Source organism: Branchiostoma belcheri, unplaced genomic scaffold (assembly GCF_001625305.1).
Source record: "Branchiostoma belcheri isolate BF01 breed outbred unplaced genomic scaffold, Haploidv18h27 scaffold11, whole genome shotgun sequence".
In the NCBI taxonomy this organism is placed as follows: Eukaryota; Metazoa; Chordata; class Leptocardii; order Amphioxiformes; family Branchiostomatidae; genus Branchiostoma; species Branchiostoma belcheri.
Genome location: NW_017802491.1, coordinates 4,980,410 through 4,999,498, shown reverse-complemented (window position 1 = coordinate 4,999,498; position 19,089 = coordinate 4,980,410). Strand labels below are relative to the sequence as shown.

The 19,089-nt window shown below is 42.9% G+C and overlaps 1 protein-coding gene across 1 annotated transcript in view; it reads left to right on the top strand.

Annotated features, from left to right (window-relative positions):
- The first annotated feature begins 2,903 nt into the window (after positions 1-2,903).
- Positions 2,904-19,089, top strand: part of LOC109482285 (putative serine/threonine-protein kinase C05D10.2) — a 38,164-nt gene continuing 21,978 nt past the window's right edge. Inside the window, exon 1 of the mRNA XM_019784974.1 lies at positions 2,904-2,975. Within this exon, the coding sequence (XP_019640533.1) occupies positions 2,904-2,975 (72 nt within the window). The remainder of the gene's footprint in view (positions 2,976-19,089) is intronic.

Genomic DNA, 19,089 nt, shown 5'->3' with positions numbered 1-19,089 from the left:
CACCTCCCTGGCTCTGGCCTGTTGAGCCCACATAATCTCCGTGTTTTCCTTCGTTAGAATCCGTTATAACTTACAGGACGAGAGCAGGCAGTCTATGGTGTTATGGTATACTTCAAACTGTTGCACACGTTCTATCCGTATTCTCTCATCTGAAGTAGATTATTTGGATGAAAAAATATAACGTCTGTTTTTCTTCCTGATTTTCTGACACACAACAATCCCGACTATTGTATATTACCCATTTCATCTGTTCGCCTGTACTTAGCCCGGTAGGGCATGAATGTACAATAAAGGTTACTATTAATTAATTGTTATAAAAGGGGTGATTTCTCCCCCAATGCCCTACTGACCGATGTTGACACGCCATATATCTCTGTAATCTCAAGGCAAATGTCTTGGGATAAAAATGCGTTACACTTTCATAGGCAAGTCAACAGTGCACGTGCCTTGTGTATAACATGCTAGCCGGGCGACTATGGTATACATATCATCTATATCTTCACTACAAACCGTCTCCCTGGGTTAGAAAAAGGTATATTGATCTAGTAGGGCGAATAAGAAGACCGAAGAAGGACAAATTGGTAAATATGGTGGCGTTTTCTATTTTCTTTCCGGCAACTTAACCCAAGCAGTTGTAGAGACTGTCTAGTCCCAAAGATAACGCTTGTTGTGGTAGTCTCTAACGATGATTACCTCCAGCACCCAGCCACAGGGACAAGCTTTACTACTTGTTGTTTCGTCTGCTAATGAGGCATGTAATGCCGTTTGTAAACAGAGGATAGCGGTGCTTGCCGAGGTGTCCTGCAAGGCTTTACAGCGAAGATCCCCGCGTTCCTAGCAGTAAGCTTTCTCCGCCCTAGATTGTCGTCACACAAAAAAGGAAAGTATGTATCAGAATGTACTCTTCAAGCAGAGGTTTGTGTTTTGGTTTACTTTAAAACGGGGTTTGTGTGAAAAAAAAATTCCAGTGCAGAAAAGAAACCCCGATAAAAAAAGCCTAAAACCCCCAAACCTCTGCTTGGAGAGTATAAGAATGTTTGTTATTCAACAACCATGAGTTTTCTGTCACCCTTTTCAGGACAACAATGTCTGGTTCTGATCATCATACTGCTTCCATTCTTGATTGTCTCAATGTTGAAAGTATACTTTTCTGTTGAAAGCATGTTTTAGCACACAGTATATTGTACAGAGTTCAGAGGTGTTGAACTGTATGCTTCCCACCTCTATAATGGAGGTGTATTTTGTTTTTATCTGTGCGATGCCTATTGCCTAAACAAGGATTCTATTGCCAAGCTGACCCAAAGAGATTTTACCACAGCCTTCTCTGACTCTAATAGATCCTGAGAAATTCTCAAACGGGGTTTAACTCAGAGAAGGCCGCGGTAAAATTTCCTCGTGGGCCACAGGGCCGAGGGGCTGGCCTGTGTAGGTCCTGGAGCCGAGGAGCTGGCCTGTGTAGGCCCTGGAGCCGAGGAGCTGGCATGTGTAGGCCCTGGAGCCGAGGAGCTGGCCTGTGTGGGCCCTGGAGCCGGGGAGCTGGCCTGTGTAGGCCCTAGAGCCGGGGAGCTGGCCTGTGTAGGCCCTGGAGCCGAGGAGCTGGCCTGTGTAGGCCCTGGTGCCGAGGAGCTGGCCTGTGTAGGCCCTGGAGCCGAGGAGCTGGCCCGTGTAGGCCCTGGAAACAGACCGGTATCCAGGCTAACGTCTAGAGGCTACGGACTCCACACGCGGGTCTGTAGGGGCACGGCACCGGGTCGTCCTGACGGCCTGACAGAGCCGGTCCGTGTGAGGGGGAGTTGGGACATGCCATCTTCACGCCCTGAAACCGTTACTTACATCCAGCTGCGCTCAAGGGTCACATGTGAGCCCGCGGTGTTTACAGAAGGTGCTTTAAGGCAGCTCCCTGTGTAATTGAGGCTTAGACCGACATATACAATTTCAGGTACGGTTTGGGCCGACCTTAATCAGCACGACGCCCGGCCATCTGGATTTTTCAGCAGCCCGCTCCTGGTTGGACCCTCCGATCCTTCGGTGGAGGAAAGTCTGTTTTCTCTACAGGCGATCCGGCAATTTCTAGAGTAACCTTGACAGTGAACCTGTGCCAAGGACTAGCGGGCACTGACTGTATACCTGGTTTCTGGTAGAACTGTGCGGTCAGATACGCCGTGTGATGTCAGTTTGCTTCGTCGTAGGGTTTTTAGCGAGTCTATCATCGACGAGGGCCTAGAATGTACGCGCCATCACACGACAGCTGAAGGTTGTACAACACGTCCACGACTGCATGTGCCAAGAATGCCATACGCACGTGGCGTGTACGCAGTCGTAACGGTGCGGCCACAGTCGTCGTAGGCCGTCGTACGATTTTTCCAGCAGGTTGTGACAAAACCAAACGCCGACAAGGATCTCATTAGCCTAGTCGTTTCTGACAGTTGAAGTTTGTACGACATGTGTACGACTATCACAAGAATGCCCGTAGTCTGATGCCGTACGACGGTCGTGCGATAAAATTGACCAGGCCTTTAGGTAAAGTCGCAGCGTTGTATCCAGAACCGTGCTTTTGATAGTCCACGCGTATCCAGAACCGTGCCTGGGGCCTGATCCTAACTGTAACCCTTCCAGGCATAGAAATAGATAGGCACGGATCTGGATACGATATCCATAGAGACCCAACCCTAGTCCATTCAGGCTCAGGCACTGTTCTTGATACGATACCGCGTGTCACGCGTCGCTCGAGCCCTAGCCCCCGGTGTCAGACCCCGAGACCTGTCCTGCCCCTGCCCGACGCCCCGGGTGTCAGACCCCGGCAACCCCCGGCGACCTGCCCGCCGCCGCCGGCAGACAGTTGGCGGCGTTACTCAACCCTCCGGGCTGTTTGACAGTAGTTTATAAAACCGTGACACGAAAACATGGGCACGGGTCACGCCGGGATGACAGATACAGAAAACATTCGGGGTTACATGCGGCTGACTGACAGACAGGTACGGAGGAGCAGTGGCGTGTCCAGAACCGGGTCTGTCTAGTGCTAGGTCTGAATGGGTACGGTTAGGGTCTATACCGTATCCAAAACCATATCTATCTTTTCAGTATCTAGTCCTGTGACTGAGCTGAACGGGTTAGGGTTACGTCCAGACGCGGGTTTGAATTGCCTCCATCTTATCCAGATCTGTGCCTATCTAGTTCTATGTCTGAATAACGGTTATGGTTAGGATCAGACACAGTTCTGGATAGTCTTGGTGTATCCAGAACCGTTTTGGATGGGAAGATAGTCACCTTCTTCTGACTTGTGTCCTTTTCTGACAACCATCCATCCGTCCATCCATCCATTCATTCATTCATTTCAATTAATAATCATTCAACCTTATGAGTATACCATGTGCTTGGTCGGAAGAAGTAAAAACAACTTAAACCAACGTTCCTCTCACCACCTGCATGGTGAAGGAAAATGTTTTCAATACTTTGGGCAAATACGCACTGTTACATATTTGCCACACGTACGGGACTCTATTAGCGGAGGTTTTAATTGAGGCGTGTAGAGTTCGGTTTGTAACAGTTCCTTCCGGCAGAGAGAGTGAGTTTGTTAGGTAGTTTCCGCCATGGCCCGAGGGCGGGGACTGGGTCTGATCAGGTGTCAGAAAAAATCTACCGTGGCCGACAGGTACATCCAGAATTCAACAAAGAAGTTCTGCCGCATTTTGCAGGATCGTAGAATGCCAACAACCCTGTACCAACAAATCACCTTCCAGTCAAGGGACAGTCAGTTTCAAACACGATCAACAACAACAAACTGCCAAAACTGAACACAAATGCCCAGAAGAGATTCCCGCATGTCTTACCAGTGGAATTTATATATCATACCTCACAAGACAGGACAGTTCTTTCATGAATTCGTTCTTTATTAATTTCAGAATCTATATTATGTTATGAATACCATCTAAGTTAAGTCTGTGTTGTTACCCTGTGTTACTGTGTGACAGTTGTTCTTTCGTGTTGAGGTATTACATGTTGAAGGACCACAGAAAGAATGGCTAAAGCTAAATTGTGGATCCTAGTAAAGTCAAAGTCACATACTGACTTTTAGACAAATGTTTATTGCTCTCTGACCTTAATTTACACAATAAGAATCCCTAGATGTTATACATCAACAGTTTTACAAAAGTCGTAACTGTTAGCCACGGTCGGTACTATAGGAAAGAACAAAAAAAAGCTTACAGCAGAAATACAAGTCTGTACTCCTATATCTAGGTTCTTGCAAACAAAACAGATATTTGTTAAGTAAAAAATTCTCCTTAAGCCCGTAGCCTGCCGACATACAGCCCGGTACGTGACTACCTGCATACAGCGGTGTTGCCAGGGGCGACCAATGTTCCAAGCATAGTTTGGTCAATCAAATTTCCTGTTGCAATCCGGCGGCCGTTCTGCACAGAAAATAACATTTAGGCGTGTGAAATTATTCGGAAACGATGTGGGGTCGTGTGGCGTAACGGCAGAGTACTCGGCTCAGAACCATGAGGTTCTGGGTTCGAGTCCTGCCATGCCACCGATCTTGTGCCCTTTGGAAATGCACTTTACACGACTTTCCTCACTTCACTCAGGTGAAAATGAGTATTGTCCTCTGTGTTGCTTTTGAGTGTGTTGGTTCGAAAACGATGTGGGTTGGGGTGCTGCTGTGTGGTATAGAAAGACTTGTTCAGCCATTTAACATCGATTTTGAACATAGAAATACCATAGAAAAGTTGCAACAATATGTTGAGAGGTTAATGATATTGTTACCTTTTCTATGAATGACTAAAAAAGCAAACATAAGAAAACACCAAGTTATTCTTTTGACACCGTGATATTCAAAGTAATTATATTTGCACAATAAGGTTTCAAACTATCAAAATGGCAAAAATCGAAATCGATACAAACCCTTTTTATTGTACTCTCATACTGTTCTTTTGTTAGTTTATTCAGTAATGTATTTATTTTTTCTTTTGTTTATTATTTGGTCAAACATTCTCACGCATAATTAGGGAAATCTGATTTACGTTCTAAATTCACCACTTCACATTTCTCCATATGTGGATTACCCAACTTCTTTAAAATTGGTCAAGAACGTGTTTTTCAGGACCCTCTGACCTGACATTATTATGCGTTATATACTGTATGCACCTGTTGCGGTTTTTTGGTAATCTCCAAGCAGATCTTTTGGTGGCAGCAAGACAGTGTCAAATTGGCAAGGCTATATTATCGGCAGGGCAGTGTTCAATACACCTCCAAAGGCTTGCGAGGAAAAGATACCAGTACAAAAGAAAGTCTGATAAAAGCCTCTAGAAACGTCAAAAAGCCACGCCTAAACCTTTGCGTGGAGAGTATAACTAAAAGGCACCTAAGTTATCACTTTGCTTCTACGAATCTCCGACGGTCCAGGTCAAGTCTCTAGATTGCTGCCCCTTTTGTTGAGTTGAAACAAAAAAAGTTGTAGAAATCGTCCCAAAATAGGAATAAGTGCTAAAGGGGCTGCGCTTGCATTGGGAAACAAGGCCGCTCAGTTCTTACCTATTTTTGGACGATTTCTACAAAACTTTTCCACTCGACTCGGAGGTCTGGGAGAAACCAGCTCAGGTCCCGGATCGAGAAAAGATCTGGGCTGTGAAACAAGATCCCACAGTTTTCAATTATCATAATTAGCTTTTCCCAAACACGACTCTAAGGTCCGTAAACACCAAACACTCCGTAGATATAACCTGCCCCCAGAGGTCTCATTCCTGTCGGTTTTCATTTGTCAGACTAACGGGGGGAAGAACTTCCAACGGAGGCGGTTTGGTAACGACCGTGCGCTTTACGAGAAAGGAGTTGGGTTAAAGTTTTTCCTCGCTCGCGTGCGAGCTTGGTGATTCGTGTGTGGGACTTTTTTATTTCCAATTTCTGCAATATAAGAAAGTTTCGACCGCCCAGGACGAAGGTATTTACTCAATATAGGCCATAATTGGATATTGCATGGGTAGATTGGCGCGTTACTTCAGTTACCTGCAGGTATTGCGACAGTCTGGAGCAGGAATTCGCGTCGGCTGGAGCGGGGAAATCGGCCTTAAGCTGGGATTCCGGCAGACAGCGAGAATAAAATCTAGAAGGGAAAACGGGGGTTAAGTTTTACCGACTTGTTTGCGTGCCCTCGTGACACCTCTGTGTGCACCGCTGTAGCAATATGGAGACAATGAAGACAGTCGGAGGGTTTATTTAGTCCGAAATTGGACTGTTTAATTGGATTAACAGGCTGGCAGGCCACACACACGCATCGGGCAAACCAGCAAGGGGATCGCAGAACTAATCTCCAAGCAGAGTTGCTGCATGCAAGACAGTATCAAATTGGCAATACAGTATCCAGTACGTTTTGCTGACTAAAAAAAAGTTACCAATACAAAACAGAAAGCCCAGTAGGAACGCCTAAAACACGTCAAAAATAAGTCGAAACCAAAACCTCTGCTTGAATGCTAGGGTGAAACTTCTTTCTCCATGGTTGTGCAGGAGGATTCAATTTGCCAAAAAGGCCTCTTTGTTTTCCCACAAAACTTAACGATTTTTCACTTTCAAGTGATGCTCATTTCCCCATGTTTGTTTTCATTTTGTCGTCAAAGAGAGAACAGTGATTTATCACATCCTGAATATTGCAATATGAAAGGAATATGCGAAACTGAAACAGATAAACTAGAACCAGAATGATAGAAAGAAAGAATAAGAATATTCTGAAATAAGTGGAGAAAAATTCCGTACGTGCAAGATTGAAAACAGGTTATGTAGAAAAGTTGTCAATATGATAAACGGGAAAAAAAGAAAAGTCAGAACATTGGAGAAGAAACGGGAATATTGCAAAAATATAACACGGTAATTCTATAGAGAGAAGAAAGAATAGCAATTATAAAAGTTATACGTGGCAACAAAAATTGGTTCTAGAAAAGAAAAAAATAAGAGAAAAACTCAAGAACTTGTAAAAGTTAACATATTCAGTCTTTCGTCTTATCTAGCCTCTTGCATACGAAGTTAAGTATCGATTAATTCTAAGACCGCAGCCCACCGACATACAGTCTAGCCCTCCACATGTGTGTAATACGTGATTACGTACATTCCAGGGACAACAACGGATTTAGCTTAGGATAAATTAATTACAATTAGAAAAAACAACAAATCTAGGAAACATGATGAAAACTGCAGCAGCGAAGGCAAAAAAAAAATCGGTTGAAACTCGGCTGAATGTTAAAAAGAAGAAAGGGACAAAACTTACCAAATAGGAAGAATATTTTGCCAAAACAATCCTCTTATTAAAAATATTTCCCCCCTTTGGGCAATTTCAACTTGCAATTTCATTTTTTCAGCTCGCAGAATAAGGTTCATGTTGGGGACTGGCTTAGAAAAATATCTTTTATGTACTTGTGTTCTCTCCTGCAAGACTCTCTGTCCGATTTAGTTCTAGATAGACAGCTTAAGAGATTGAACTTCAGTAGACTCCAATAAACTCTTCAACCTTAAAGCCGACGATTGTTTGCGCGGCTGTTCACGCTTTTTTCCAGACTCACATCTCCCACTCATGGGGTATTTCAGAGCACAGGAATGTATAAATCGGCAGATGAACAAATACAGACACATTATTCCCAGTCTGAGGCTCCTGAAACTATCCTCTTCACACGTTTTAGAGCCGATCTGCTCTATTTACAGCGCGCGTGTTAACTCACAGGTCGGGACATCGCTTCGTGCCCTGGTGTGTCGCGACCTCGAGTTTTGTATGTTGTACTGTATTGCACTTCTACTAATGTCATGTCAACTTTTAACTCAAAGACACATTTGGGGCCTTTAAAAATTGCTACTGAGTTTAAATCAAAGAAATATACTTTAAAATTAAGCGAAAATGTACAAAAGAAAGCATTCCCTTTGGACCGATATGTAAAGCTGTGCCGCAAAAAAAGCTGCATTATAAACTTGATAAGTGTGTAGAAAACAGAAGCTGAAGTAGGAGACATGGAGCTAACATAGAGTCATCTTTTGATTTAGAGGGATTCTGTGAGTTTCGGCTAAAACGTTACTGTATTGACTTCAGAGTCGGGTATATGTGTAGAAATACTAGAATATACATATATACCATGGAAGCATTCCGCATTCAAGGGACACTATACTGCTGCCATTCTCAACTTTTGAATGAAGAAGGGCACTACACTGGAAGTTTTTATGTAAAATTTCTAAATGTCCGGACACAAATTAAGCTTCATGTGTGTAGGCGATGCCTCCTTGATTTGGCCACTTTCTTCTCTTTCCAGCCGCCTCTGAAGTCTCATAGAAGCTGCTAGCACTTTCCAACACCGAGTTTCTTACGCAGTGCTAAAATACAGGGATTATCACATACCAGTGTATAGTTTAATTTCGTCCTTTTATCCATAGCAACGCTTACCCTGCTGAGGTAAGACAGAAGGTACATGATACTTACTTTCCTTATTAATCCTCCACACAAACATGGTAGAAAACAGGTGGTAGGGACAACCTGACACCCTCACCACTCAGGGTAAATTATTTTGCAGACCGAATCGGTAAGACATTTTTAACAAAGCCATCCGTAAACAAGAAAGATTGGAGATGAATATATGCAATGCTGAAAACAAAGGGTAGTATGTGACAGGCATACCAGAAAAAGGGTATGATATTATTTGCAACAGTAGATTCACGAAGGTATATTCTACTTGCATCAGTTTCAATGAGTTTGTTACTTTAATTCTTGTTTCTTTATGATACTATACTTGTTTAAATAGTCCATCCATCCAAATCAGCTTATTGTGAAACGGTCTTGCATGTTTTGCTTTCGCTCAAACGTGTTCTACTTACACATGAAAAACAAGACTTATTAACACGTACACGGTTATTTTTCATGGCAGAAAAAACGTGAAGTTCAATTATAGAAGCCTCTTTACTCGCATGTGACTGATACAGTCACGTTTGTTGTAAGTTGACCCGTTCATTATTGTGTAAGTCCACAGCTAATTGTCACATAACGTCTGTTGTGTCGTGGTGCTGACTACGATAAGTGGTTACTCTCTTCACACACACGGGTACTAACCCGCCATACACCGACACGCGCCCGCGCCATGTGCACGTTTCAAAAGGGACAGTAGCTAATGAGACAGAGGACACCTCTGTTTTCACCGAGTTCTAGTTCATTTGTAAGCGGTGCAGCGTTACAGAAATAGAACAAATCGGCATGCTGGCAGAATAGTCCTCTTAACTTGTCAATTCATACATGTATGTCTGTTCATTTGTTTACCGGTTTCAAAAAAATGCAATATTCTGATTGTCAGTCCCCATATTCGTATGTACTTCGTATGGCATTGTAATTTATGGTTATGGATTTATTTCGACGCTTTATTTTGGCAAGGCGCTTTGTAAGAGTCAATTTAGGGTTTGATTCAGGAACAAAAGTTACGTACCGTAGATTCAAGACTTTAAACGAATGTACATTGTATACAAGTGTACACACACACACACACACACACACACACACACACACACACACACACACACACACACACACACACACACACACACACACACACACACACACACACACACACACACACACACACACACACACACACACACACACACACACACGCACACAGTGTGTGGCCTTTAGCCCAATGGTCCCTCCTCTGGCACATGGATATACTGCCACCGTATGATCTGCTTGGAAATTTGTCGTAGACTCTTCACTCGCAAGCCGTGATAGAACCAACCCCTAGCCTGACGAGAAACTAAGACAGCCTTTTCCTGAATTTTTACGACACATGCAGGACTATCCCAAGAATATCGTCAGTTTGCGATCGTCCGCAGGTTTGGCCTCCTGTTGTTTCCTGTATCAGTCGGGATGAAGTCGGTACCAGGCACCGCGGGGTGCGGATATGTTTTCTCCAACTTTGGAACAAGACTCTGTTTTGAGTAGGATAAATTTCCTGATCCGTTCTTAGAACACTGCTGTGAAAGACTGGAGAGCACGCAAATATGTGGATCACTGTCTGTAGACACCTCGGTTCATTCAGTCTGTTTTGATTTCATTTAATTCATTTGATCTGATCAAATCAATTAATTACGTCTTATCTCGTCTCATCTCACAGGTTGAATTAAATACAGCCGACGTGACTAGCCAGAAGCTGCTTAATTACACCCAATATGGTGTCGGTTTATGTTTGTCACGAAAACAGGGTTTTGTTTTTAAAGGCATCCAATGCAATTTTATTGCGAGAAACTGGCTTTCCCATCGTCAGTCACTTTTCTAGTCATTCTTTTAATGCAGTAAGTTGTATCAAATTCTATCCCATAGCATACTGATATCTGTGAGGCAAAAATGCGACGGAAAACCAATGCGTAGCTTTTTTCCCGAACGCTTCAAGTATGAAATGATGCTAAGTGATAAGAAAAAATGGCAGCAATTGTAAACATCAGACAGATTTCCTCATCCAGATTTTTTTTTTGTTTTGCCGCCCTGAAATTGCATTGGATGCCTTTAATTTATTTTTTTTTCTTTTGTGACACAATGCACAAAAATCTTCTTACGCGCCCAGCATATCTTCACATGCGTAATACATTACGATTATCGGTTTCTATCGCAGCCTAACGTTAAAGAAGGTCTTCTCATATGCATATCCTCAGAAAAATGCGGACTGCGCTAATCGTGTCCTTAATGATACTTAAGATGTTATTGACTCTCATCAGTTCAGTTTTGTTATGACTTAAGTTGTTTTTAACTGACGCTGGACGCAGCAATGTCGACTTCATTCTGATAGCAAGTGCCGAGTGTCCTGTGCCGTTACATCTTAAAGGTTTCCAATGTTATTTCAGGGTTACTTCATTGTCAATGCAATTTTTTGGCCATACTTTTAATGCAGTAAGTTGAACCAGTTTATCCCATAACATATTGATATATGTGAGGCAAAAATGTGATGTTGATGAAAAAAATTTTTTTTGGTAGGCTGGCTCTAGCTATTTATGGTTGTTACTCAAAAAATAAAGATACGCCTCACGTGGCTTGTTTTTGGGCTATTTCAAACGCTGCAGGTATGAAATAATGACGAAATGTGCTAAGATTATAGTAAGAAATGACAGTAAATACGGGTGAAACTGTGTACCGGTACAGTGTATATATGCATTATTGCTGACTCATACGGCGTAGTTAAACAGTAAACCCAACCCACGGTTCCCTTTAGCTCGTGCTCTACGGTTCAAGTGCAGGGCCAGTCAACGGTGACTCCGGCGGTGTAGCCTCCTGCGCAGACTTCCAGCAGGGCAGCGTTACAGTGTCTCTGAGAGCGGCTAGGGCGGCGGTTTCTTTTCGGGCCGGGGAGGGCCTTGCCCGAGGGAAGAGCTGTATCAGCGGATCTCGAGAGAGCTGTACCGCCCGCACTGGAGAGGCATCTGCGGCATATTTAACTCCCTCTGCCGTAGTACAGAGCCTTAGCCGGCGTAAAGAAATAGCCAGTCAGCACCCCCTCCAAAAAATAAAAAAATCAAATAAACGCTGCTACTTCAAGGAGTCTGCGAGGGAGGCTAATACAGGAGTATTGTTTGGGAATCTTGCGGTCTGCCCTATCCTAGCGATCCTGTTCCTTTATATTAGACCGATAAAGATATCATCATAAGTGTTTAATTAGCTCGTAAGGTTAGTTTTGCAAGTCTGTGCTCCGCATTTCTCTTCCATATTTTGTTTGAATGGCAATATATTTATTGTATTTGGTTCCCCTGGGCATGAAAATATACAATTAAGACCTAAGCTTGTACAAACGTAACCATCCTTTCATTTTCTTACACAGTTATGATTGTACCTTATGATTGATTGATTATGAACCATTTCAACGGCTTTGAACCTGTTTGTAATTGTTTGTGTTCTTGCATGAAAATGTACATAAATAATCTGACAATGATTACAGTAACAGACTTTACATGTATGTTGCACTGTCACATCTGTAACGTGCCAGTTGAATGGATCTGAACAGTCAACAGTTACTGCAAATTGCATGAAGGAGTTTTACTGTACGTTTATGCTGTTAAAAGATAAGAATGGGCCATTGTCATAGTGCACGTCTATTTAGAATTACAGTTATATAAGAGTCAGGAATCTTACTACATCTACAATGGCCAATGTATGCTAGTATATACAGGTTCAAATTCTCGCTTCTACTGATCAATTGTAAGTGTGAGAAGAGATTACTGTAATGCGGCTGTTGCAAAACCCTTTCGACTGAACCTTCCCCCTTTATTTACAAAACATATAATTTGCCGAACGCGAGAAGGTTTCTGTACAAGAGAGCCGGGCTCAGACGCTCAGGCGGCGTGTCGGGGTCTAACCACCCGCGGGAAACCCGAGCACGGCGGCCCGGTACCACGGTATGTGACCGTCAAAGCCACGGCGACGAGAGAGGGGGGCTAATCTACGCACGGTCAAGGAGCGTTAGTGGGGGACAGTCTCTAAAAGATAAACCTGTTAAATGATTGTTTCCACTCTTGCTTTTTTTGTTAGTTCTTAGAAGTCCCTGCATTTCTAACGTATGCTAGGTGTTCAAACCCCGTCTAGTGAAATTATACTCATATACCTTGATATCGCTATGTGAAATTCATTGTAGTTGTAATAATAAATGTTTATCTTGGGCTCTGTACGTGTAAATAAAAATTCTGTTGGTAATGTTAGATCCTTAAAAAAACTGTAATGTAAGGGTTATAATAATTAGTTGTACCCCGTGTAGTGATATAGTCATGTACATTGAACTTACTATCTTAAACTCGTTGTATGTATACTTTGTGTCTCTACAGTCATGACAGTTGTACCTATAAAGTACTCTCTCTATCATGTTGTCATCTCAACACCTCAGCCCTTCTATGGTATAATATCCTTCTACTATCTTACCCACGTCCTGACGCCGACGAAAGATTCGCATCAAATGATAAGCAGGTTTATATCACTGTAACTTGTAAGCCTTCTCAAATTTCTTCACATGTTATGCGACAACATATTGCTGAACCGGTAGTGAAATTGCTTCAGTTTAACACACCTATAATGCATGTTTCACTTAGTGAAACGATAAGAAGAACAGAAAACCAACAAGGGTGGAGAAAACAGGTTGTCAGATCTTCTGTGAAGCCCCAAAAGTCAAATGATAAGGGATAGAGGGGACTGGAGTGGATTTTTGTTTAGCATCTCTGCATCTGAATATGCTATCAACACTAGATGCTGCTCTGTTCGGCTTTGTCAAACTGTGAGACCATAAAAGATGACAAATTGACAAGAAATGCGATATTTCCTCCGCGCATGCAGCCGAAATTAGAAGTCACAACCCTGGCTCTGCCGTGCCCGACTTCTCTGACTCTGGTAACCCACTACACAAGTGTTCTACTGTATGTCGGCAGGCGCAGTTTGTAACTTCAGCTAGCCTGGCGGCCAGGGCACGTCCTGGCAAGACCCTGGTGTTTTGAGAAGTGAAATAATTTCTTTTCCATGATCATGTTATAGCTGGTATCACGACCTTCATAGAAATGTATATCCTCTATACATTCTTTAGTGTTGAAATTAGCTCTTGGGCATGAATTTGCAAATAAGCTATCTATGTATTGTCCGACGGAGGCCACAACGCATACATTTTAAACACACGTATGTACATGTATGTATCCTTCCAGTTTTTCTGTACACGCCCCCCCCCCTCCTAACTCGACTAGAGGTCGAGGTGTAGCGGACTGAACTATGACGAACGCTGTAAAATATGCGCGTATTGAAAAAGTGAAATAACTTACTGGTAACTGTGGCATAGCGGTTCGGCAGTCGGGGTTCTTCTCAGGAAGATAGCGTTTCACAGCTGAACACCGGGACTTACCCAGCCGCCGGTAAAACAACATTGCACGCAACGTGCCGAGAGAAGCTGGGTTGGACGAAACAGTCCGCAAAATGGTTGGGTTTTACACTATCTAGAAAGCTGCGAACGCTGAGTGATGTTTGTAAATTTTAAGTGACCAAATCATTAGGTAATTATTTGAAACATCGCTCAACAAATTTCAAAGATAAAGAACGATTCTTTCTGCCTAGTGTGTTTTGTGGTCTTTTACTTTTATGTGGTATCATACTTTTGCATCGTGCATAATATTCCAATCATACGATTAAGGGCCACACAAGTCCAACTTGCTCAGTGTTTAGTGGAAAGGGTGATCTGTGATGATAATGATGATGTAAATAAGCCACTCATTGTATGATTTGTCAAATATTTGGTGCAACCTCTTGGGTGAATAGGACGTAAGATTTTCTAGTTCTCCTGTACGCTGAGCCTTTGACAAATATGTTTTTGCTGTAATTACAAAAAACATTGCTTGCACCCGAGCACTAGTCTCTACCAGACAGGTTTGCTTGTAGTAAAAATATCATAATTTAGTCAAATATGTGTGTGTGTCTGGGGGGGGGGCACATAGCTACAGTTTTAAGCTTGGCAAATTGACCCCCCATGTACACTTATTTTCCTAATTTCAACTCAGCAAGCAAATAAGTCTGGTTAAGACTGCTAAACTACACTGTGAAGAGAGGGCCACCAAATGGCGGGATTTTACAGTCTAAGGATCCAATTTTGATTCTAGCAGACCTGATATCACATGCAGCACCCCGGGAAAGTATGACGCTTTGGAAAAAGGGGCCGATTTTGTTTCTCGCAAAGTACAGGCAAAACGACCACGATAAACTTGGAGAGTTTACGTACATATCCATAACACGGTTAAAGCACAGGCAGACGGTGGTATATAATAGACTGCACATTCCGTAACAAAATGACTGAAATAACAACGAAAAACAACGCCAACGCCGTGGCATCTGCTTAACGGTCAGAGTCGGTTGGTACTTATAAAAGATTGACTGGCACTAACACACATTTCTCTGTGTACATACACTCCAAGTCAGGAATCAAACTCAAGACATCCGCGAACTTTCTTTAGAAACCTTTGGCATGAATTTCCCTACATCCTCAGTAGTAGGGATAGACATATTTAAGAAGAAAGGTGGCTGAGTGTATGTTGTGTGTTGTATCCAGAACCATGCTTTATCCAGACCCATGCTTAAGTACGGTTCTGGATAGTCCACGCGTACCCAGAGCCGTGCCTGGGGGCAAATATACGTTCTTGGATGTACGTGGAGACTAAATATAACCCATACAGGCTTTGAACTATGGAATAGTCGAGGTTCTGGAATCTGGACAGAGTATTGCATATAAAGTGCGACAGTTACGATTCTTGGATCGTCCTGGTTTGACTACTTTGTTTTGTAACTGTCGTGATCTGGGGAGAATTTACGGGACTTATGGTCTGCATTAGCACGCCTGGACGGAGGCCAGACTCTGACTGTGTAGGGAGCCAACACCTCAAACACTACAGCAGGCCGCCGTCTTCAATGTGCTTCTAACTGTTATCAAATATTGTAATTAACCATGTACAAAATTTAACTGTGAGCGCAAGTCAAGACATTAGAGTCAATGGATGTTCAAGCTAGCTAGCAAATAAAATGTTTAAACATATCTCGCTTAGTTTTTTTTCCAAATAGGACTTTATTGTACCCTATCGATATTGTTAACAGTCATTAACAAATATTCTCGTCACTTATCAAATATAACATGGTGTATTTGCCAAAGCCTCATAGGTTAGTAAGTTAGTATCTACATTTTTTTCTTTTATGTTAAGGACGATGAAATGTGACACAGTTAAAGTAAGACTTCTAATCTGTATGTCACTTTGGCGTACTACATTGACTACTAGCATTCGATACATAAAGCTCTTTTCCGAATGTTTAAAAAAATCGTTTCTTCGTATCAGCCATTGCTGTTAGTCAACCCTACATACATGAAAAAGTTAAGCTCAGTGTATCCTGTCTTTAGGAGAAAAATATAGACTTCTATCGATAAAGAAACTATACATATAAATTGCTACATTATTGACGATGGTACCAATTTTAGAAATACTAATCTTGTTACACAGGTCTTAATTGGTAGTGGCAAACCTTTCTTATTATAAAATTAAGCAATATGCCAAAGAAATACTCTGAGCAGGAAAGACAATACTTGGGGTCCGGTCAGTTCGTCTTTCATAGGGATTATAGTCGGACGTATGACTGTTAGCATTTTGCAGATACCAAGAAATTTCTACATGCATATGATGAAAAATTTGCACTCTGTAAATAGGAACGGCAACGTTTTTAAACACACTATATCACTTCGATTGCGGTTTAAGGATTCTGAACAGAGTGCTGAAGATATTCTATGATTTTATATAAAAGTTTATTTTCGACACTTGATTGACAACGCCACCCCGACGCGCGGGCCAGCTGGAGTGTCGAAGCTCCGCCCCTGCAATCAGCCACCAAAAGTGCTGCACAAATAACGCTTCCACACACCCCATACCGACGGCTAGACTTACACCCCATGTTTTTGTCTCTCTGTTGACGTTTTCGGCGCATTTTCAGCTGTCCGCGTGCGGCGGTAGAACCGCCCTTCTCAGCGTGAGCCACGAGTGGTTCTGACGACGGAAAGGACGAAAGCAAAAGCACCCTACTGAACAGGAACACACTTCTACTGAGTAAACTACGGGACGTACTTCTGCAAAAGCGCGTTTTTGTTCCGTTTTAAACACTTCTGCGTTTTCAGCTGCTCGCACATACTTGTAGATCACCTTGTAATGTAAGGAGGACAGTTCCTTCCCGCTGGCGATGGGAATAATGTGGCCTCAAATCCCGAGATATTTGAGTCATTCCCAGGAACGCCTATGTAGTTAGCGGCACCTGAAAATGACAATTATGAAAAAACATATGCGTGCAACTAAAAATACGTTTCTACGGTTCATGTGAAGATACAAAATTAAGCAGTGCATTCTCTAATAACATTATCATGGAAATCAAACATTTCTCAATTATTATTTTGTATCATTTTCCCGTTCTCAACTTGAATTCTTTGAGAGAAATCGTTACATCTCTGTTTGAAAAACAAAACCTTTCCTGCCGAAGTAGAGAAAGTTTGTCTGTAACCGTTATGAAGATTGAATGATGAATTGGGGTATGTTACGATGGAGGTGGGATTGGGCAGACAACACTAGAGTAGATCGTATCTTTTTCCATCTTGTAGTTATGGGTTGGCGGTGGGTCTCGCGATGTTTCCACATTCCCCAAGTTTCAACAACCTCACGTTGGCAGCCACTGTTTTCCCCAAGCAATTTATGTTCGCGAAATTTGTTGTGCTTCCTTGGGGGATTTCTTGACATCTTGTTTCCAAAATATCTGGCTCGCACCATTTCCCGTCGCCGCACCACATTAAGTCTTGCAGAGAGGCGTAACCGTGAGACGGTCTCGCACCGTAAAAAACCGGGTCTAGAAACCTACAGCTTGTTGCAATAACCGTCTGGTCTTTTCCCATATATCTTCCACGTACGTACTTAAACGGGACGGCACATGCCACCACATAACTCGCCACTTATTTCTGTCGGTATGTCCGGGATGTGGTCGACTCTACTGTGAAAACACGCCCCGGCCCATGTAAGCGATCAGCTCCCACCCTGACCCCACTCACCCGCGCTTTCTGCGCCGCGTTGTAAGCAAACAAAAATGATCATCCGAGCCTGATGGATGGGTTTTTGAAAATCTATGACATGAATGGGGCAGGTAGGAAGGGAGCCTCCCCGAGTCCTTTCACTACAAGAATGCGTACATACTGGTCATTCAGTCCGCACAAAGAACCAGCGAGAAACAAAACTTCGAGACGAAACGGTGTTTTGCAAGAATTTGGCGTGACCGCCCGACCTACGTGCTTTATTTTCATCATCTACGCACACAAAGCGGCGTAACTACAAAAAACTCACGCTATAAACCTACACTTTTTACGTCGTTCAAAATGTGGGATACACACAAGCGGTGGTGTAAGCCTTAGGACTGCACATTGGATATAACCATAGCATTCTCGAGTGCTAATACAACAACTTAGTTTACACAAAGACACAATACCCGATAGAGTGTTTTAAAACATAGTCGGTTAGTTTAGATTCTGGTGGATACGCCTAAAAGATAAACAACATCTACTTTCACTGATTTCGCTGTCTCTGAGACCGATACACCAAGAGAGAGAAATCTATTGCCTTCTCTATTGCCACAGACGTTTAAAACGTTATAAAGCGGAGGCCAACATTTGGTTCTAATAGTCTGACTAACATTCGAGACATTGCTTGTACGTTTCAGTCACCAGTGAAGTGGAAAATGCACAGGAGTGTAAACTTTCCATTCCGTATCAGCCCTGCAGATCTTGTAGGTAAATATTGTAGAACAGAAGTTTTGTTTTCGCACCATTCGCTTTGGATAGATTGCACCACGTCGTCCCTCCCTCCCACCCACTGTACAGGCGGCCGTCACAGCGAACCGCGAAACACCGTGTAATAGCTTTGGCAACAACACATTGAACAAATTTGCCAAGGGAAAACAAAATGTCGCAGACCTAGAACGGCCTCCCCTTTGGGACAGCGTTACGTCTATGTACAACTTTACCCAACCACGGTGCGATATTATGTACGCTAGATCTCATAAGTCGTTTTACAGAGATTATATTTTTGGTGAGGCGATGTATTTACAAGTAAAGACTGTGGATGATAAATGCTATAGCGAGTCAGCGATCGGCAGTCGTTTCTTTCTTTGACAATCCTTGGACTTAAAATAAAATACATTCTTATGGTTCGATCGTACAAAGTAAAATTTAACAATGTCGGCACTGAATTTCTTTCTATATATCGTATCTGGATACGGATATACACTGTACACATACAAATTATACCTAGTCACCTTTCTTTGACAGTTTTTCATCAGGTGCTTTGGAGAACTTTGAAAAAAAGTTACGTATCTCGCCGGAAAAGTTCTGAAGAAGGTGGACTTACAGTTTCATAACCCTGTGCCCGAGTGTGGGGGTGGGGTGGGGTGAGGGAGGGGCCACAGCCCCGTGAGTTCATGTCCGATGCGGCTTGCTGTACAACAGTGTCAGTACGGGTAATGCATCGGACCGGTGTCGTTCTGTCGTCGGCAGGCGAAGGCGAAGT